At 40.0% G+C, this 21,825-nt stretch overlaps 1 protein-coding gene across 3 annotated transcripts in view; it reads right to left on the reverse strand.

Moving 5' to 3' along the window:
* scaper (S-phase cyclin A-associated protein in the ER) overlaps positions 1-21,825 on the reverse strand; it is a 58,183-nt gene that overhangs the window by 29,126 nt on the left and 7,232 nt on the right. For 2 of the 3 annotated variants that reach the window (XM_026175935.2, XM_026175936.2), the window contains exons 3-22: positions 21,002-21,078; positions 19,502-19,699; positions 16,927-17,027; positions 15,714-15,827; positions 15,089-15,204; positions 14,704-14,990; positions 13,860-14,204; positions 12,477-12,644; positions 12,262-12,328; positions 12,059-12,176; positions 11,607-11,718; positions 11,043-11,183; positions 10,804-10,959; positions 10,571-10,713; positions 9,943-10,024; positions 9,696-9,848; positions 8,411-8,518; positions 4,557-4,693; positions 770-835; positions 216-342 (exon numbers count right to left, since the gene is read on the reverse strand). In XM_026175935.2, coding sequence (XP_026031720.1) covers positions 216-342; positions 770-835; positions 4,557-4,693; positions 8,411-8,518; positions 9,696-9,848; positions 9,943-10,024; positions 10,571-10,713; positions 10,804-10,959; positions 11,043-11,183; positions 11,607-11,718; positions 12,059-12,176; positions 12,262-12,328; positions 12,477-12,644; positions 13,860-14,204; positions 14,704-14,990; positions 15,089-15,204; positions 15,714-15,827; positions 16,927-17,027; positions 19,502-19,699; positions 21,002-21,078 — 2,816 coding nt within the window. The remainder of the gene's footprint in view (positions 1-215; positions 343-769; positions 836-4,556; positions 4,694-8,410; positions 8,519-9,695; positions 9,849-9,942; positions 10,025-10,570; positions 10,714-10,803; positions 10,960-11,042; positions 11,184-11,606; positions 11,719-12,058; positions 12,177-12,261; positions 12,329-12,476; positions 12,645-13,859; positions 14,205-14,703; positions 14,991-15,088; positions 15,205-15,713; positions 15,828-16,926; positions 17,028-19,501; positions 19,700-21,001; positions 21,079-21,825) is intronic. The other variant, XM_026175937.2, reaches the window with a different exon arrangement.

The following is a 21,825-nucleotide window of genomic DNA, read 5'->3' on the forward strand; positions in this document are numbered from 1 at the left end:
ATTAGCCAACAACCAAAGGCAAGTTGGTATGCAGAAAGCGAAAACATAGCTCATAACTAAAAAGACGGCTGGCATGACCTCTGCACTGCGGCAGACTGCTCAGTGTAAAACCATAGATCAGTCTAGCATATTATCAACCCAAAAACCTTTGTGATAGACCTTTATATTAAAGAAAAGGATGGCTTCACGTGCATAAAAACATAACAGACAGTTACCTGCTTCTCCAAGATGCGTGAGATCTCTCCCAGAGTTCGGTCCAGACCAGACACCTTGTTGTTGGCCCACTGCCCGCTATCTTGGCCCTGCAACTGCTTCAACAGGTCTTTCACCAACCGCTGCAACCTGAACATAACAGCCAAAAGTTATAAATCTGTTAAAACATCTGTCCTTAATTTAGGATTTTTAATACCACTGGTAAAGCTAAAATGTTTAACCAATTAACTGATTAGTCTACAAAAAACAAAACAAAAAGATGATTAAAGAACTCTTCGAGTCAATTTTAGGAACACTTTACAAAAACAAATAATAATGGAACAATAGAACATTTACATTTTTTATATTTTTGACACTTGAGATATAACTGCACTCTGATTTATTTACTTACAGATTTAAAGATGTGATTAAGAAAAAAAATAAGCAATGGATTTTTTTTTTAAAGAAAGCTTTAGATGTAGCACTACAAACATCAGGGGAAAAATATTAATACAGAAGAAAAATGTCATTTTTTAAAAAAAAAAAGGGAAAACCCCAAACAAAAGAAAACACTTACTTGGCCTTGTATGGGGAGTCAGGGACCTGAGTCTTTGCCTCCATTGATGTCTCATATTCCTTTGCTCTAAAGAGAGAGAAGTAGGAAACAGTCCTTGAATCCCAGGAAAAAAGTGTTTGGCCCGTCAGTAACGAACACGAAGGATCAAAGTGTGAGGAGAGAGAGAGAAAATACTTCAAACCCAGTCTGTTTATTTGGCCTGTCAGCCAATCACCATGTAACTTGGCTTAAAATAATCAGACAGCAGCACTGCAGGGACCTGTGTTTTGCTGCCATCTACTCATGTCACCAAGGCTTAATTCCCTCCTGCCATTTTTAACAAGGAGACTAGAATTCTTTGCTGCCCTCGCTGTCAAACAGTTAATGGGGGTTAGAAGCAATACAACCATGGCTATTAGAGAACTGTCATCTCCATGGCGTTAGTCAACATCTCCAGTCTGAAAAAGGCAAACTTTGTGTTTGTGCATGTTTGTGGGTGAAAATGGGTTATGGAGAGGTCCATTTATCTGTCAATCACACACTCCCAGACATGATAAGTAACTATTGATCAGAGGTTGACAGGGCACCTTCCGGTTAATCGTCTCTACACTGATAGAATCAAACTCCTCCCGGAAGACGACAAGTGGATTTCCTCCAACAGGCCATACCTGCTCAAACTAAAGTCTGCCCTTGAACACGAGAGATTGTGAAGAGTAGATTGTTCATCCAAAAGACACTGACATTTTCCCCTCACAGTTTGACCAAAATGACTAAAAATCACAGATAGCCAGTGCACAAATTTAAGCAGTCAGAAATTCAATATCAATGCTAATTTTGTATCTATTAATTTGAGGCCATTGGTTTAATCCTCAGCTCCTCTAGTTCACATACAGTGTCCTTAGGTGAGATAGTGAACACAAAATTGCCTCTAATGCATTCCAATGTGAATGACTGGGTGAATGTACCCTATAGTGAAAAGCGCTAGTCCATTTAACTGATTATGTTATTTAAAATTAATTTATCATAAAAATCCTTAAAATCAGTTTTACTAACAGAAAAGAAAAAATACTTACTTACAAAATAATCATTAGAACAGATTTTCAACAGTTATAAGCAAAGGGGGAAAAAAAATCCCTAAGTGGCCTGATTCAGCGTTCATTCTGAATATGTAGTGATTTTATGTGCCACGTGAGCAGGATAAATAGGTAGCACAGACATGGTTTAATAAGGACTTGAACTATATCCACTCTGTTTGCCATTCATGAGATTACAATATTAATCTGACAGGTTTATATCTAATCAGGTTAAACAGGGAGCAATTGCTACACAATTTATTATAGTCATGTAAAAAATGGGCAATAAATCTTAGTGTTCGGCAATAACGGAGAAAGCCCATTTCTACAGTGTAGGGCTATAAGCACTTCATAATACACGAGATCTCGATTCCTTTTAATTATTCCATTTTGTTTACAGAGAATTTTCTCCACGTTTACATCCAAATCATGGCTACACTGCAAAACAGACCCACTTTGAGGTCATAACAAGTGGTAAAACCTTTATAAAAGTGACAATGGTTCAATAATTCAATCTAGTCCATTTAGCTTGTCTGTGTATTATTAAGGACATATGTTTTTCCTTTAAGGGAACCTCTTTTTTCTCCCTTTATCTAAGGAATCAGGGTGGTAACACAAGCTAAGGCCATGCTTAGCACCTCATGCAGTTCTCCATACTCTATAAGGCGTGTCTACATATTCACGTCACTCTTAGGTCCACGTAGCCAACAAAACAAACCACAAGCAACCAGAAACAGGCAAAAAGCTCATATCTGAGTATCAGTGTGTACTCTGCTTTGAAAGTCCAGAACTCATCCTGACACTGACAGGCTACTTACATTAAATTTTAATAGCTTATTTTCCCTTCCAAAAAATTTATTATAGAGGAGTTACGCCAAATAAGTGGGCTAAAGTATGTGTGTGCCACTTTATGACACAACAGGGCTCCATGCAGGCCTAGTTTAAACTCCTGTGAGACACACTCACATTTTACGGACACCATACGGTGTTCCAATAAAACGGTTCATTTCCACCCAGCGGTGAAGCAGCTCACCTTTATGTTTACAGGGGCTCTGTGTTATTTATGACCTCTGAAGGCCTGCTGCCTTTGAGTGCTAGTCTCAGCAGAGCTGGTGCGCGAGTGATGGTGAACAGAGGCAGATCATGTTGTCACTTTCTCAGTACCGCTGAGTCTCACAAAGCCAAAAACAGCAGAGCTGAGAATAAAACATTGCAGTAGAAAGGCAGTTTCAGCTTGTAGTTGCCTCTTTGGAATACATTTTTCCTTCTGAACTATAAATTATTAAAACAGTGAAAACTCATTCATTGCCAAATTTTCAGCTTAATTGTGATAAGATTTTAGAGGATCATTAGGTCAGCCTACACTCACAAAACAGCACAAACCCCTGCGATAACAAATGACGACATGTACTCGACCATCACAGCCAGTCTTTTTTCCTCTCTCTCCCCCCTTCTCTTTACCAAAAAAATAAAAATAAAAATATTAATGACGAAAACGAAGCTATCCAACCTTAAAATTCATGAGTGGTGGTGAATTCTTAGAGAGCAGGAGAAACAAATGTTTAGTCATGCCATTAACATTATCAGCGCAGTGAGTAAAATGCTCGTGCGTCCACGTGCACTGACCGGACATCAGGGTTTGCTCGAGGACACTTAACCCCTTGAGGACAGGAGGAGGAGGGGGTTCAAAGTACCAACACTACAACACCTGCTATACTTCGGGAGCCACAGTCGTGTCATTACATTGGTATTTTTGTGTGTACATAAAGTCTTTATGCTCTTCCTCTGGCGTGTATCACCACTGTTTTTTCATTTAATTACATCTTCAAGCTCGGTTGTAAAAGCGAATATTAAAAGTGAAAAGAATAGTAATGTTTTGATATGGTTCCTGGCCAGTAACGATGAGTCATCAAATTCAGTTTAGGGAATCAGTTTTCAGTGATCAAACATGGAAGATGAGGCATCCAAAGCGGTAGCTAGCTGGATCAAGAGTGTCGTTGAAAAAACACAAAACAAAAACATGTTCAGCAGATCACTTTTTCTTAATGTCTGCATACACATTTGTTAATATGATTTTTCAGCCCGTGACTAAGTTTGATAGATATAATATGCTGATTTATAATTCATTCATTCTTTTTATTGTGCGATTGCTGTCTTTTGAGGGTAAGTCTTCCCAATAATAAGCATCGGTACCATCTCACCATCTCACAGTACGCACTGCATGTCTCATCCCTCAAATCTCTTTTTTGACAGCCAGCTGGATTGATTGAGTTCAGGTCCAGGTTCTGACACACAGCAGCGTCACCTCCTATTTGTTGATTGCTATTGATTTTCTTTGATACTTCATTTAAAAATCAATAATTCAGAACAAGAAAAATAGGCATGGCTCATACATACTTGAACATACATCGCTGGTACTGAGGAAGGCTTCAGATTTGGCAATGCCATGGCAGTAATTTGGAGGAAAGCTCTTTACAGGTGAAAGCTGGAGAGCCACGGATCGATTTGCAGCTTTGCTCCCCAATCACGGAAAGTGGTCATAAATTAACATCATCAGTGTTACCTTGTAGAAAGCCTGGATGCACGTAACATCTGTTTTCCATATCGTTGTCACTCATAAAAAGAAAAAGAAAGGAAAAAAAAAAGTCCTGGCTGAGGTTTGTCCTCTCCTGCCTGCGAGAGGGTGGTGAGAAAAATCGAGACTGACAGTAACAGAGAGAAAATGGATGAATTACCTGGAGTTCATCCTGGCGCGGAGCTTTTTGGCCTTCTTTCGTGCCTTCTGCCGCTCTTCTCCATCCTTCACGCTTTCCGAAGAAACAGAGCTGTCCGTCAAAATATCCACAATGTATTTTTTTAAGGAAAGATGCTCCTAGAACAGGGAAGAAAAAAAACAGAATATCAAAAGCTACTAACAAATTGTTCTCAGGTTATTGGTTATAACAAACTCCGAGAGCCGCACTGGAAGGAAAATAAGTAATTTTCTGCAAGTGCATAACTTTAGCACTCATTTCCTGGAAGGCAGACATTGTACTTTTATGGAAACAAATATAGGTTGCACCATGTCAGCCACAACACAACACTGCTGCTTGCACCAAATATACTGTTCCTGTACAAACAGCAATTAAACAGCATTTGCTTGCTACTTTTTACGTACAATTTTAACACTCTTCGCTTTATACGCAGTAAACTGAAGGAAGGCAAAGACCAAAAGAAAGACTACACTGACATATCGCAGGAAAAGTAGTGTCTGTGTTCGTTTCTCCTCTTTGAGTAGTGAAGATGAGTTCCAACGTTTTTTTCCTCCCTCAAAAATTTTGACTTTAATCTGAATTTGACAAAAAACAAAAAGACGTGCCCACTTTGTACTTTTTCCTGTGACCCTAATCCTTTTCCATATTATTAGACGCAACTTGTAGTCTTATGAATGTGTTATGTGACACATTGTTGCATACCTCTCAGTAACACCACTGAATACTGTAATTACTCTCAGTAATGAATGCTCTTTTGAAGCCACCTGCCTGCCCACGGACATGCTGCAGGCCAGGAGGTGTTGCTTCCTGTCAGACAAGTATGATATTTCTACTCATAGACAAGAGAATATAACCCAATTTGAACAGCATGACACATGGGGAAGAAACCAATTACTAAATTACACTGTCATCCAGCACCCCAAAGGATACAATGGCCCCAGACAAAGGGTTTCAGTTATGTAGGCAAGTTATCTTGTGTGATGCCACAGCCTTTGGTCAAAGTTTTTCCTGCACCTGCTCCCTGAATAGGGCTCTTCACCGAGAGGCGTCGTATGAAACAGTTGTCATTAGTTGGGCTCAAGTGTGCAAAAGCAAAACAAGTGCCACAAAACTAATGCCTAAAACTAAAGGATTACTTACTGCGGAAAACATAGTTTATAACTAAAGATTCACAGGATTTCAACCATGGGAGACTAAGAATGGGACATTTGCTTCAAATACATATAAAATTGAAAAGAGAGAGAAAGAGAGCGAGAGAAAAACTAAGACACTGTCTTAATGTTCAAGAAAAGAATAAAAGAAATCAAGGCACTTCATTTGGAAGCATTCTTGAATGATTTGGGTTTTTTTTTTTTTCAAAAGTAACAGAGTGTGACTCTAGTTCTAGTTTCTATACAAAGACGACACAAAACACGCCAGTTTAAATTTGACCACACACACAATCACAATATTAAATTCAATTAAATCTCAATATTACATTCCTCATTTAAAGTTGAAGCAAGATTTTCAAAGCTTCAGGACCGATTCACTGAAATGAATGTGACTGTAGTTTCCTCTGATTTGCATTTGCACACCTCTGCCCTCGTTTCACTGATATCACAGGTCACTAATATCTCGTGACCGTAGCTATCCCTCGCTTAGAAGACAGCAGCTCAGTAATCTCTCAGAGAGGCCATCCTGTGAACTGGCTGCTCACTTAATGGAATTGCTTCACCAACAGATAAAACACATCTGTTGGGAAAGACTAGTTACATAAAACGTATCCATTGGGATATAAATTCTGTTTTTCTTTGTTTTGTCTTTTTTGAAGGTTGTTATGTACTTTGTGAATTTAGGATGAGAAGATTTAACAACATATATTTACCTACCAAAGGAACCTCTGCAACAAAACTACACAAACACTGGTCAAAGGGCATTGCAGCTACACGTTGCCTCTGGTGAGAGAAACTAGATAGTACTATAAACATCTCATCTTCCTCTTGACACAAACTGCCCTTTAACAGATCAAAAAGACAGCCTACAGAAATACAAATTCTACAAGATATGCTCATCCAGTCCATCTTTTCTACCATACAAAGGCCAGCGTGGTAGACTTCCATTTGGCATACACAAACAGCCTTTTCATGCAGTCTCTTTGATAAAGAGATAAGACTCGGCTGCTAGTTGAGCAAATCACACAGTCATAAAAGAAGGACAGAAGTCATACAGAAAGCAAACAAAAAAGTAAATCAACTATTCCTTCATTATCAGGTAAATAATCTTAAATCGCTTGAACTACACAAATAAATTCTGGTGGAGAGACTGCTCTTTTAAACAGCAGCTTTGTTGCTATACCGAATCGACCGCACATCTCAAAACCGTGTGTGGTGGGAGAAAATTTCTGGACATTTCAACAGGCGTCTCTATTTGTATCTATCAGTACAGCTTCAACAAGTCCTTGAGGACTACTCAGTGCCTCGCCTAAGTCAGTTCTGATACCCGATGCAGCGTGGCGATCACTCTACTCATCGTGCTTGCCAGTCGCTAAAGACAAGAACAGCCTTTCCTCTGAGAAACCTATTTATTAATTACCCTAGATATAAATTCCTTGCGTTATATGGGTTTTGGATGTTATTTCATTATATCAAAGCAGAAAAAAAAAAAAAAAGGAAAGCAATCTCAAGTCCTCTACCCGTATATCGATCCACCCTGTTGAATACAAGTGAATTTTCAATTTAATTCACAAGTCTCTCAGAATGGGAGAGAATGAAAAAATATGAGGGCACATCGGCTTCTGCTGAAAAACTATGGAGTGACCTCACAGACCTCACAGCACAGTTGGACAAACCATCTTCATTTTAATTAAAAATCCTTCGCTGCAGGAAGAGTTATGGAGCCACAGTGAAAAATAGTTGGCAGCGGCGTGAATGAAATTGTGAAACTGAGCTTTGATATAAATAATATGTGGGGCAGATGAATCTATCCAAACAAAGTCTCTTCACTTTAAATAAGAAAAGATAATTCTGGACATCTAAATGTTATATATTAGAGGTACAGGAATGGCTAAAGCCTCAGTCCTGTAATAACACATCTAATACAAATTGTCCAAGCATGACATCAAGATTAAGATGCAGGATATTATGAGGATGACCTCAGCAACGACCTAAATTCTGAATGATTAGTGCTGAAAAATGACAAGTTAAGGTTGTATTAGGATTACTGCTAAAAATGTAGTGAATCAAGCAAATACAAGGCATAAGTGTTCATATATAAACTGTTTTTCTCCCCAAACCCAAGGTTATGATGCTGTCAAAAAGGAAACAAAAAGAAACTGCATTTGGAAAGGAAATGATTAAAAAAAGGAAAGTTATCAATTACTCATCACTGAAAAAAAAAGCTTTGAATGAAGGAGCTGCTGAAGCCAAAGGTTCTGCGTACAGCACCAACAGTTGTCACCTTCACAATGAGCCCTGCTGAAAAGCCAATCTCATATTGCAGCCTGAGAGGTTACCTTGCATTAATGAGCTGCCTTCCCATGGAAAAGTGCTCCATGACACACAAAAAATAAAAAAGCCTGGAGACAAGAGGGTGATGTCAGTCCTCCACTGAAGCGCTGAACCTTAACTGAGTACATTTCAAGGCTCATTTGTAATCTCACAAAGCCAGCTACAGGCCTGTGGCAGTATATAAGAGGACGTATAAACATCAATAATGACCGTGTCATAAAAGACTGTGCTCTTTGTCTATTTTTATTTTTATTTTTTTTTTTATTTTACATGAAACAGGCAGCAACAGGGCAATACTCTTTGGCAGAGTGAGAGGATGTTTGTTCCCAGCTGGGTGACAGTGATACGCACCACTTCCTCATCGGAGAGCTCCCGTCCCTGGATGCTGCTGCTGTCTCGCACGGCCTGTTGGTGCCTCTTGCCCTTGGTGTGGCTGAACAGGTGCACCTCTGAGGTTATCTACAAATACAAACAGAGTGGTCAGAGGTCAGTGCTGTGGACACAATGGAGAAAGAGGCAGGAGAAGGTCAACAGGGCCCCATGTTGCCGTGGTGAAACAATATACCACAGAGACACATACACTGGGACAAGAACTGCCTCCTCTAAAGCTTAGTTTAGAAAGGGATTTATTATGTTTAGGTCAAGCTCCATATACTCTGCTATAGCAGATTTGCACGACTGACTGTTCAGAATACTCATCTTATCATATTTTGGGTCTTGGCATAACCCCTAGGTTCATTCACTAAAATAAGCCAATACCAATGGATGAAGATCTTGGGGCTGACAATGGTTAGAGCAATTGCCATACATTATGCTGCAGTGATATACTTTTGTATCTCACTTAATTGTTCTGGTTTTTATTATATAAACAGAACTTAGGGCAACCATGTACATACAAGGAAAAAAAAAAGAAAAGCAAGCTGATGACAACAGTTGACTCATCGCAGATTTCTGACTAGCTGTAGCGGATGTTTGAGAAACAGGAACTAGAAGAGACAGGTGTACAACAGGCAATGTTTTCCTGCCATTTCTGGAAACAGGCCCATTTGGAATGGTTTGTGTTTAATATAATTAAATAAAGTGCTTGCTGCTGACCCATCTATGATCCCTAGTGTCAGATGCTGGCCAAGGTCATCTAACATTTTAACAAGATTCCTCCCCACCCCTTTTTCTGATGCTGGTTTGAAAACTCAAGGTGTCCCACCCTTGTTTTGGTGGCAGCCAGTTAATCAGAGATAAATGTGTCTGCTCGTTGCCTGATGCTCCAAAGAAAGAAAGGAGGGGGGGGGAAGGCATAATCATGGCCAGTCATAAATCTGTTTAGGTGACTGTGTTTAATCGGTGCTGTTAAATCCTCATTTAAATGTGGCCTCTTTCAAAACTCCTCTGAATCACCTTCAGGTTAGTAATTCTGTGTACATACAGCCTGTCAAATGTGGTCTTCTTTTTTTTTTTTGCTTTCCTCATGTTTATATATAGCAAAGACGCATAAATATATTAGTTCAGGAGATTAAAATAAAAATATTTAAGTTAATTGGTAAAGTTAGTTGTAGAGTTAGTTAATAGTTCGGATACTGCATTAAATATTAGTGAAGTACTCTAACTGATCCAGAGACTGATTGGAAACTTTACATACCACAACTCCACACAGTGAACACTGTTTCTTGCGCTCATATGGTGTCAGTTTAGGTGCGTAGTCTGTGTTAGCATGTCGACCACTGCTGAGCTCAGCAGCCTTTTCTTTCCTCTGTTCAATTTGCTCCATATGCCTGCGGCTGCTCTCATCATGCTATGGAAGAAACCAAAAAACCCAGGTCATACGAGAAACATGGACTCTTGTCTAATGTTTGTTAAAGAAGCAAGGTGGCGCTGTATAAATGTACCTTCATCTGAATTTTCTTCTGCAGCTCCTCCATGGCTTCTTGTTGAGCAGCGCTGAGAGCAGCCAGACGCTCCTCTCGGTCTCTGCAGACGGGACATAAAATGACAAATAAGTGCATCTAAAAGTCTTAAAAAGACAGCAAGAATCAAAGTGATGTAGCCTGTTTAATCAGAGGGTGCGTTTCTTTTTTTGACACTACGACTTGTAGATTTCATTTGAATAGAACGGCTATTTCAGCTCATCAATCCACCCCTCAGTAATCCATAATAACAGAGAAAACATCTACAATAAAACACTTAACTACATCATTCATAAAAAATAGCTAGATACTTTGCTGGGCCACTTAAAGTTGTGGTAAGCTGTATTCTGCTTACTGGAATAATTTAGCACCTCCTCCAATGTTTCATTGTGAGCAGGAAAAACTGCACAACTATATCAGGACAGTTTACAAAGTCACAGACAACTGACACTGTATGAAAGTCTTGTCCTGGGCTATTGATTGGTGACTAAAGAATAAAAATCAGATATCTTCCCATTTAAATCTTAATCTCTCAATCTTAAACCGCCCCCTCAAAGGGGGACAAAAAGTAAGTTTTCCACTCATGCTGAAGTGATTTGGAAGTACAAACCTCGCTCTTTCCCGTGCTGCATCCTCTCGGGCTTTCTCCTTTTCCTGCCTCTGCTGTTCAATACGAGCCTCCTGCTCCTTCCTCTTCATCAGCAGCTCCTCCACTCTGGCCTGTCGCTCTGCTTCCAGGACCCGCTTACGCTCCTACACAGGAGCGGAATAGATGGGGGATTGGTAATTTAAAAATCCTATTAGAGAACATAAATGAAGGCAAAATAGGTTTTTCTTAATCACCTGCACAGCCTCATCTCTGGCCTGCTTCTCCTCCTGCCTCCTTTGTCTCTCTTCTTGCAGTTCATTAAGTCGTTGTTCATATTCACTTAACTTGGCAAGGGCATCGTGCCTTTTATTTTGGGCTTCCAGGGTGTTGATGAAAGCAATTTCATTCACCTGCAAAAACACATCCTTGAATGACAATATGAAAATATATATATATATAAAATGTATGACTGCAAGAGATTCGCTCTTAATACCTTGGCCTCCTCTTCTTGAGCTTTCTTCACAATAGCCTGCAGTTGCAGCTCCCTCTTAAACTCGGCGTGCAACAGTTTTTCCTCCATCATCCTCCGCCGCTGCTCCAACAACTCCTCTTTCCATTTCCTCACATCTTTTTCCTGCAGAAAGTGAAAAGCAAGAAGCAAGAAAAATCCACAGTGTATTCTTTAAGACCAAACAGACAATAGATTCCTGACCGCTCGGTTTCTAACCTCTCCCGGTGTGTTCACGTGGGGATTAATGAGACTAAACACCACTTCATGGATTTATGTGGTTAACCTGAATTATTCTGGGACTAACTCCTCTTGCCATGGCTGAGAGTACAAAAACAAACTTCATGAAAGACTGTTGATTTTGGCTGGGAGTCTCCATTACGACTGCCTGTGGCCAGCTGGCCTAGATGTGACTGGAATGGGTTACAATATTTGGTGATTCTATCGGGCAGTGTGCTGACAGAATCTCTCGCTGCGAGCCAGGCTAAGCTTAGCTTGCATGGAACTTCTTCGCGGTGCTTTCCGTCAAGTTCATGCAGACTTACTCACCCTCTCCAACAGCTTCTGCAGCTTGAGCGTCTTTTCTTCTCTGAGTTTGTCCCTCAGCTGCTGCGCCTTCAGCTGTTTCTCCTCATGTTTCTTCTTTGACTCTGCAATGGTCCTGTCAAAAATATGGAAATGCATCATTCATCTCTTTCCCTCTCCTTATCAACAATGTGGAAGGCAGACGCAGACCCTAACAGACACCTAGGGCCTGTTTAGACATTCTGGGTGGTAAGCTAAAAAGAAAGAGGTCAGACACAGTAAGTGAGCCTTTGATTTTCCGGATGCAGGGATCAATCCTTGTCAAAGTAGGGGAGGGGAGAGGGCTGCTAAAGAGTAAACCTTGGTGCTGTTCAGGAAGGCAAAAAGAAAAAGAACTGTGCTGATCTCGTTAGTTTGAGTTACGAAATAAGCCAACTAGCCGGGAAAAAAAGAAAATGCAATATATGATGTGGTACCTTTTACGTGACGGTGAGGACAATTTCTCATGCATGTGGATGCCGTGTCCAGGAGGCCGAGCGGGCTCTTCCTCTACCATGTCGCCCCATGATGTAGTCTGCCGCCATGGTTCCCGAGCTACAGGAAGGACAACAAAAATAGACTTGAGTGCAGTGTTTACCTTTACAAAAAGTGTTTAAATCTCAGATGTTGCCTTTCATACCATCGTAATCCGCCAGCATGTCATTCCAATCTATATTAGCTCCACAGCTTCCATTACCGATGCTGGCCTGTGGTAAATAATTGAGGGTTGTTTTTTGTTTTTTTAAATAGTAGATTCATAATAACAAAAAAACATCTTAAATACCATTTTAATGACTGTCAAATTAAAAGTACCAAACATTCAAAAGCATAATAAAAAAACATGACGGATCTTACAGAGAAGTCACTTTCATTGTCAGTCTCCAGGTCATTGTTCTCAGCCTGAATCTCTCTCGTCAACTGCTCCTCCTCAGCAATGGCACTAGCGATTGCCTCTTCGTTAGCCTTCTCCAGCCGGTCTGCCAGCTCCTCTTTCTTGGCCAGGACCTCTGCCATAGACTGGGGCTGAACAGAGAGCACAGATTCCACCTCACACATATTTCACATTCCATAAATGTTAAAACTATCCCACTGTACACCAAGTACACTATTCAATATTGGTTTACACTGAACATTTGGTTCAAATACTAATTTTTTGTGTTGATTTGAAAAATAAAAGTTGCAGAATTGATTCCTCTTTAATCAAAAATAGCACTGAAGAAATGTAAGTAGTTAGATTAGATGAAAGCTATATTATCCAATATCTCTCCAGCACCACTGAAACCCTACTTTCCTGAACTATTCCTGAACCAAGAGAGAAACTGCTGGTCAATGAGCTATTAAATACTAAACAAAACAGGGCCACTGTTTGTAATTGAAGAAAAGCGTTCATGAGAACATCTGTATATATTTTAGCTTCTGTAAAGGTGATTTGATTTGTCACTGGAACCAAATATAAGGGGGGATAACATACCAACCCAATCACAGTTTGTACAACACAATCACCACAATTCTCACAAGTGAGGAAGCATCCAAAATACATGCATGGCACATTAACAGTGAGGATGAAGAGATGGTAGAAGGAGGCATGGTTTTGCTCTATGAAACTAGCAATTTATTTAAGGGTTTTATGTATGAGGACTTGAGGTATTATTGTGAAAATAAGGGATTATTTCAGGGCCGGAATTACTCTAAATCAAGCGTAAACTAACAAGGAAGAGGCTTCTCAAAAGGATCTGCATTTGCAGCAGTATACACGAGTAGTTTTCAGTGTAGGTATACCAGTATTCTGCAAAAGATCAGACTAGTTAATATTCAGACTAAGGGAAGGTTCTACATAATATAAATCATATTTAAATGCAAATTCATCCTTTAATTAAATGGAACTGTGTGTTTGCATTCTCCAAATGAGGCCTTAAAGAAAAGACAAAGCCTGAAGCAGAAGACAACAGTAATTAAAAACTTTATACGGAAATAAATAAATAAATAATTCCGTTTGTGGAGCATTTTGTGTTCAGTAAAACTTGGTTGGAGTAGGTTGAATACAATCTACATCTACACACAACTATTCTTAACAGTGAATGGTACTACAACAACACTACACAGAGCTATATACTCTTGCCTGCACATTTGGTCTGGAGGTCTCTTAAGATTGACTTTGTTTAGGCGGTGAAAGATCCTTGGGGATCCCTGCCCTCCCAGCCCTCCCCTCCCTCTGCTCCTCCATCTCTCAGCACTCACAGTAGAAAGCTCTGTGGGGTCCAGCACACTCTCCAGTTTCACCGCTGCCATGGGAGTCTCGGCCTGTCCTGCAGCAGATGTGGCCATGCCCTGTGACGTGCCCCCCTCAGCCCCACTGTCCCCAAAGGCCAACTGTGTACTGAGGCCATCCGTCTGGGGTAGATCTAGTGATGTGGCGAGGGTCACGACAGAAACTGGGACTGATAAGGTAATGTCTGTGGGTGAGGTTATGGATGGGGTGTGCTCTGGGGGTTGGAATGGGGTAAGGGCTGCTATGGTGGGAGGCACGTCTTCACAGGGTGCGTCGACACACTGCCCCGAGCCTTGTGGACTCTCTGCTGGGGGCTGCACCGACAGTCACACACACACACAAACACACGCAAACTCAATTAAAGACATGCATATATAAAGCAATTCATGAAAGCAATACAAAAATAAAACCAAAACAGTCACTATTGGACACACAGCTGAAAAACAAATCATGCAAGGAAGCTGGAACCGACATGCCCTAAATATCCACTTATGATTAAAATAAACAAAGAATGCAAATACAATTTAGATAGCTATAACACACCCTTACCAAGTGTGTCTTGATGCATTGTCTGCGTATTTATTTCATGACAGTGAAGATGGGCTTTATGCCTCTGAAATGTCAGCGCGCAATCAATCGTTTCAAAGTTGATATCCCCGTCTCGACAGTCTGTCTATGAATACCATCAAGCCCAAACAAAAACAAATACGGCTGATAAAATGGTCTAGTGTTACAATACACGCTTATCATGAATAATTGATATCCAGGGACTGTTCGGGCAGAAAGACGTCACAAGGTACTAAACATTAGTACCTCCATTATTTGTCCATTCTCTGGACCTTCAACCTCCTCTTGTGGCTCAGGCTCCGAAGGGATTTGCTGCTTGGTGTCTGTCTGACTCACGTCCTTGTGGCGGGGACACTCGGGACGGAGTTGCTCATTTGCTTGTGGTGGCGCACGCGACTGGTTACCCTTATTGTTGTCCTGTTTTGGGGTGACGCAAGCCAAGACAGGACTGACCTTGGCAACCATGGCGGCAGAGCGAGGTTTGGCAGTGCGTCCTCGCTGTACCGTTTCCCAGCCTTCTGCGTCCTTTTTACCTGTGAACACACAAGGCGCTCCGTAAATCAAGGAGAAGATTAAACTGCACTCTCTTTTAAGTACAGAGTGAAGTGCGATTTTATGAGGGGTTTCTTACCAGGTTTTTCTGCCTGGGATGTTGTGGGTTGACAGGAGCCAAGGACGGACTGAGTGCACTTTACTCGGTCTGCCCAGCTGGGGCCTGTGTGAGAGTGCCTGGTTGCAGGAGGACCACTGATGAAGACACATACAGAGCATGCATCAGAACAAACAAATGGCCATTAAACTCAACAGGTACAATCCCCTCCTTCAATGTCTGAGCAGCTCCTACTGTGTTGCCTGTCTGTAAAGCTTCAGCAATCTTAAGAAAGCGTCTAGCCAAAGCATCTGAGTACATTCCACTGTGAGATAGCAATGGACGTATTGGACAACAGGCCTCCGTCATGATCAATATCCATTTCCTGCAGCATCAGATTACAGAGCGGTGCACATATTGAACCGATGCTTCAGCAGACTTTAACTGACACTTTCATCTACACCTTCCACTGATTCTGCTGCCCAAGAGTGAGACACTCAACAAATTGCATTAAACAAATGCTTCATTGGCTGTCTTGCTAGATAGTCTGCACTTCCTAACCTCTACAAAAACAACCATAATGCATCATAACAAATATTGATTGGTGAATCACAGGATGCCTTATGATACAATGCTAGACTGGAAACAATAACAGGTAAAAGCTTACCCAAAGTTGAGGGCGCGACGTGCACCTGGCGTAGGTACCATTCTGTCTGTGGGGCTTGGCATCACATGACGTCCCGGAGACATCTTACGCACCTCCCAGGCTAAAGAAGTTGGCCTGAACAAAAGTGAAAGTGCCGTACATCACTAAACTTTTTCTAGTTGCCAAACACAAACACTTGACTCACACATTTGCGAAATCAGTCAGATGGTTGATTCACTTGTAGCAATGTATGCAATAAATGAAGCATGTAAAAGTTCCAGGTTGTTCTATTGATTAACAGCCCGTTTCAAATTTACAGCTGCAATGGTCACTGTGTTAAAGAGAAGCCAATAAACTGCTGGATCTCTTTGAATTAAAGCCAAGGCTATTGATTCATTCTGTTTGTGACTCAAAGCCAGGGACCAGACACCCGCATTTTTGGTTCCACCTCAGGGAGCAATTCAAAGTGGGAAGAGAATGAGAATGAAAGAAAAACAAAAACAATGGGCCTCATACGAGTTTGGAAATGCCCCTTACTCTGACCAGAAAATAGTACCGTTCAAGAGTACTGTCGGATTTAGGAAAAAAAAAAAAAAAAGCACACAAACCAATTTTGTTCTGACAGAACAAAACTGTGGGTATGTTAGTAAATCAAAATCGGACCTGATTTGGTTTCACATCTCAATCTGCATGCTACCATGCGTCTGTTTCTCTATATAAGAAAACAAGTTTCCCTAAGTGGATTTCCTTGGGAGTGACATATTGTGCATTAAATATCTGGAACGTTTTGTGCCCTTTATTTTGTCTGGTCTTTGTGTTGGTAAAAACTAGTATTGAAAAGGTTGCATATGTTTAATGGAGGAGGGGGGGGGCTAGCTTACACATTGTCAGTTAATATACTATGTTCTAAACATGCAGTTTAATTCCTTATTATTGTTTATGAACTTTTTTTGGCTTAGCTTGCTTTGGAAAACTGTAAATAGTAACTAATAAGACACCATCACTACATCACAGTTCAAATATGTGTTTTTACATTTTTTTTTGATACAGTCTGGCTTCCATCAATTGTAAGCATGATTTGAGGCAAATCTAAATGTCCTCATAAAATAATGTACTAAATGTGTTTGCACACAGATTTGTGCACAAAATGTATGCCTAGTTTACAGTCAGATTGTTCGTGAGCAATGCTTGTGAATGAGGTCCACTGAAAAAGTGAAGAGCATCTTAAAATGACCTGTTCTGAGCATCTGTTTTCTCCAACTTCTCCTGAAGGTTGATCCAGTCTATGAGAGCTTTGAAGTCCCGTACATAGTTGTCCAGCATCATCAACACCTCCTGAAGACAGCAGGTATAACAGTACAGAGAAACCACAATTTAGAAAACACAAAATATGAATAATAAAAAAAATAATAAAAAATATAGCACACAAAAACCCCTCAAGTTTAAAATAAATAACTGATGGATGTGCACTCAATATTTGCTCAACACTAAAAGCATTTTAAAATATTCTTACATATCCCTGCAAACACCAAGAAAAATCCATTGCAGTGTCTGCTGTAAATTGTGCAAACCACAAAGCAGAATTCATAGTCATACGTTTCCAAAAGGTTATTTAAAAATAATCATTAGCTGATTTTGATCTGAGTTTGTAGTCAGAAATTTTTAATTCACTTGTTCCAGCGTTTAGGTACATTTGAGTATATTGAACATATATTATTGACTAAAATAAGATATTTCAGTGTGGTACCATGGACCACGGGAAATAAGGTCTGGCATGTTTAACCCTTTTGTGACACTTTATTATCAAAAGGATAAACTGAAAAAAAGAAGTGAAAAACAGCCTTTTTATTATCTTCGTCACAGATTTTTTTTCCTAAAAAAAATAAAAAAAAATAAAAAATTGTACTTAACGAATTAAAAACTGACAAAAGAGAACTTGCAAAGTTTTGCTAGAAAGCAGGAGCTGATCCACAAAGTTTCAATGAATGTTAAGAAAAACACTTGACTGAAAGCTTCAAGAACAATGAAGGCAAATTCCTTTTAACAAATGCCCATTATCTGCACTTGTACTCAGCCGGTGTTGGTTACTCAGAAGTGGTAGGCTGTGGAGGGGTTTTTTTCTCCCCAGAGCTCTAATGAAACAGACACAACTGATTGATGGGGAGCATGAAGGGAGTGGTAATTGAGAGTAAACCTTCACAGTGCTTTTAGTTAATAGACAAGTCAGTCCAGTGAAAGATGCATTGAGCAGGTTTGCTGATTAGGGCTGGTTAACAGCCAGTGTCTACTGCTGCGGCTCGCTTCATTTGGTAATGAAGGTTTGCTGTGCATTTGACAGCTAAACCAACATTGAGTGAAAGCACCATAAAGCAGAGGACAGAGAACAGACACGCTTAGCCAAAAATAACCACCAAATAATAATTCATGAGAAATGGATTTAACCTTCACGAGGCATTGTCATAAAGCAAGAGGGCCAGTAAAAGCTTGTGGTCCAAACAAAAATGATCAGCCATGTCATGTTCAGTCAAGGTCAGACTTATTGACTTCTGGGAAGGAAATATTTTATAGTTCACATTGTCTTGTGTTTTTTTTTTTTTAATTTATTTGAACGCCAGAAGTCCAGAATAGCCCGTTTCTGTCCATGTACACAAATTAGAAAATACAAGTCTTAACTGATCTCAAAGCAAGAAGAATACAGAGTATGTTTCTTGCCTGTACTAGGTGGGTAAAATAAGCAGTTTGTGTGAAGTAATTAGAACTGAGGTTGTGGGGATTATGCTTAAACATACAGGAATCATTCTGCTATATGGACAATTACCCTGTAAATGGAAAAACATTAGGTCAGGGCTACATTCCCCTCAAAATTGCATAAAGTATTACAGTAACAGAGCTGCGGCAGAGAATTACTTCCTGATAATGATTGTGTTGATGTTCATAAGTTTTTAGGTGGAAAAAATGGTGAGCCGTTTGTGTGAGAGAGTACACATGCTGATTGCCCACAGCTACACCAGGGGATTGTGGCTGGGGGCTATCAGAGCACTCTGCTTCCCCTCCAGATGACTCCATCATTTATCAGTGTCCATTAAGCCCAAGCTGGGTGGGATGGGGGATTATGAACAGCGCCCAGCTTCATGGCCATTAGACAGCATTAGCGTGTTGAGAGATATAGTGGTATGAGAAAGGAAAAAACACAACTAGCAGCTTGTTGTCTGACACAGGACACATGACAGCGTGCTGATCACGCCACAGGGAGCTGCGCTGTGGCAATGACAGCGAGCCGACCACACCAGAGGGCTGTGGTACTGACCGCAGACCGTTACCAGGACAATGATCAGCATAATGCACCACGGCAGAAGAATCAATGACCGGTACTATCACGCCCATACGCTCTGGAGCGACATATCAGTGCTACCAAAATACACTTCCGCAAAGCAGAGAATCAGAAATGTTGGTGGTTTATGTCAAAGAGCGGAAACCGCCAAACCCTGTTATTAACATGCATACGTATTGTTTACAGTCAGTCATCAATATTATTCATGCCAATGTGAAGAGAGAGCCCTGTGATAATTGTCTCACCAGCAAGCCTTTAGAGAGCCCCTCTGACATTAAGCAGACTCGAGATGAATGTGAGATGTTTGTCATGCCTTCAATGTCCCCCTCTAGTGTTCACAAATCATACGACATTTCAAACTTGCTAAAGAAATTTGTACTGGGCAGGACATAAACCCAGTGATCCCAAAACTAGGATCAGCATTCCTATGCAGAACTCTTCCCCCCCCCCTTTTTTTCGCTCCTCGATGCAGACTAACCTTGCATTCTAAGACGCTCTGATCAGATTCACAAGTGACGTAAATCTCATCCACAGCCCGACGCAGATTATCAAAGAGGAATGCCCAGTAGCGCGCTCGCAGGTCCACCTTTCGGGGCTGTCTGACTTTTGTGGGGCTCTTCTCTGGCCCCTTTTCCAGCAAAGCTCCAGCTGTGCCTTTATTTTCCACGGCAGCATTCTGTGGAGAAAGAGCAAACTGAAAAGCTCCGTCTTCCCCCTACCATTTACAGGTGCTCTGTAAGGATTTCTGCTGACTAAGGCACCGAACATAGGTATCATAGAGCCAAGATAATAGCAAATATGCTGGAAACATTACGTTGAACTACCACTTTGAATGCAAACACCACAGAAAACACCACAAGCAGAGCCCCATGAACAATAAGAGAGAACATTTAGGAAAATGGCAAGAATATTTTTTAAAAACGTAAACATACACATTATCGCAATCTCTTGACAAATTATCTGTACTTAAGGCCAAAAGTAAAACACAAAGCACTCCAGTTTATTAATGAGTCCCTTTATAACAGTATGGTGTGCTTTACTTTTAGGCTTTAGTTTATTCATTTGTTTTATTTCAATATCTAACTCACAAATTTAAAACAAATATCACTTCAAAGCCTTTAATAAACACTTACTGTTTAGTGATTAAAAAAACAAAACAAAATAACAACAACAACAACATTAAACTAAAATTTGACAAATGGTTAAAAAAAAAAAATCAAATTTGAGATCTGCAGGTAAAGAAGTTTGGACAGTAACCCAATAGCTTCTCATAACTGGGAATCTGATAAGGAAATGACTTCTGACTGAGCTCAATTAATCTTTTATTCTGAAAATCTCCAGTGTCCAATAAATAAAGAATAAGATATATTATAAATTTTACCTCACTGCATATTTTTGGTTTTGAAATGTTTTTCAAACAGCTACTTGCACTAAATAATGAAGATTTCCAACTAAACCCTGATCAGTTTAAAATAATGATAAAAACTAAGTGTTAAATGAGAAACTTTGACTGCTGAAGCACTGACATCACAGTGAGCTGAATTTTTAACATCATGTGGCTGGATTTGTAGGGAAAGCACAAACACTGACTGCACAGCAGTGTTACAGAGTCATGCTACCTTTACCTCATTATTTTTATATGGAAGCCCACTCACAAAGAAACTAACATTATTAAACATTTAACAGTCCAGTTGATGCAATAATCTCTTGTATTGGTAGGCACAAATAGTTTGCCAAATTTCAGGTGCATATGAGAGAGAAGTACACACTGTGAAGGCCCATCAGAGCGCTAACTTGAGGCAGATTTTGGTTGCATCCAGGAGAAAAATATTAAAGGACTTCATACAAAGTTTCGCAACCACCACAGACAGGCTTGCATCAAGTTCGTTTTTTAGGGTTTCAGGGGCATGAGGCAGAAGTCAAAGATGAAATAAGTTAGTAAAAAGTGCCCTCTAGTGTTGGAGGACGGTATTCCAACCTGCTTTTTATTCCTTTGTTGTCCCGAATTGATTCTCTGAGACCTGGAACTGCCACTGGAGTTGCCTTTGGACTTTGCTAAGTAAAGAGGAGAGAGGAAAAAAATATGAGGCTTGCATTTAGATAGTGGATAAATAATCAGAGCTTAAATCTGGCCAACAATGAATATATAATTGTTGTGACAAATAAATACGTCACATATGTAAAAAAAAAAAAAAAAAAAAGAGAATCATTGAGAAGTGAAATACAAAATAAACACTTGATTGTAAATGATTAATTATAGAGTTGCAGAGGATTAGGTAAGCCTTATGTAAAAAAAACAAACAAACATACAAACACAAGATTAAACTACAATTTCAAAAGCTGGACCTTAATTCATCCTCAAACTTTGGAGCAAAAACAAGGCCTTAAATAAATAAAACTGAACTGACCCACAAATAAAAGAGAAGCAGAGTGAAAATGAGAAAAATGGGTGAGCATGTTGAGTGGGTTTCTCAGAAGTGTTAGGATTAGACTATTTCAAAGACAACCCCCCCATTGTCACCATTTAAAAACACAAATATATTTTATTTATTCTAAAACACAAGAGCATGCATCAAGTTTAAACAGTCTGCTTAAGAAATCTGAAGTACTCATTTTATCAGTTGAGCCATGAGAAGAAAAATAACCATCTGGTTCCAGTTGACAGTGTACAACAACATTTTTAATGAATAACATATAAAATGCTGAACAATATTGGCAAAGACAGATAACCATATCCTGGGGTCACGGGCTATCACCTTTAATAAATTATCCACAACAACATCTGCAGCATCATAAATTAAC

The sequence above is a fragment of the Astatotilapia calliptera genome, chromosome 7, assembly GCF_964374335.1.
Source record: "Astatotilapia calliptera chromosome 7, fAstCal68.1, whole genome shotgun sequence".
Classification (NCBI taxonomy): Eukaryota; Metazoa; Chordata; class Actinopteri; order Cichliformes; family Cichlidae; genus Astatotilapia; species Astatotilapia calliptera.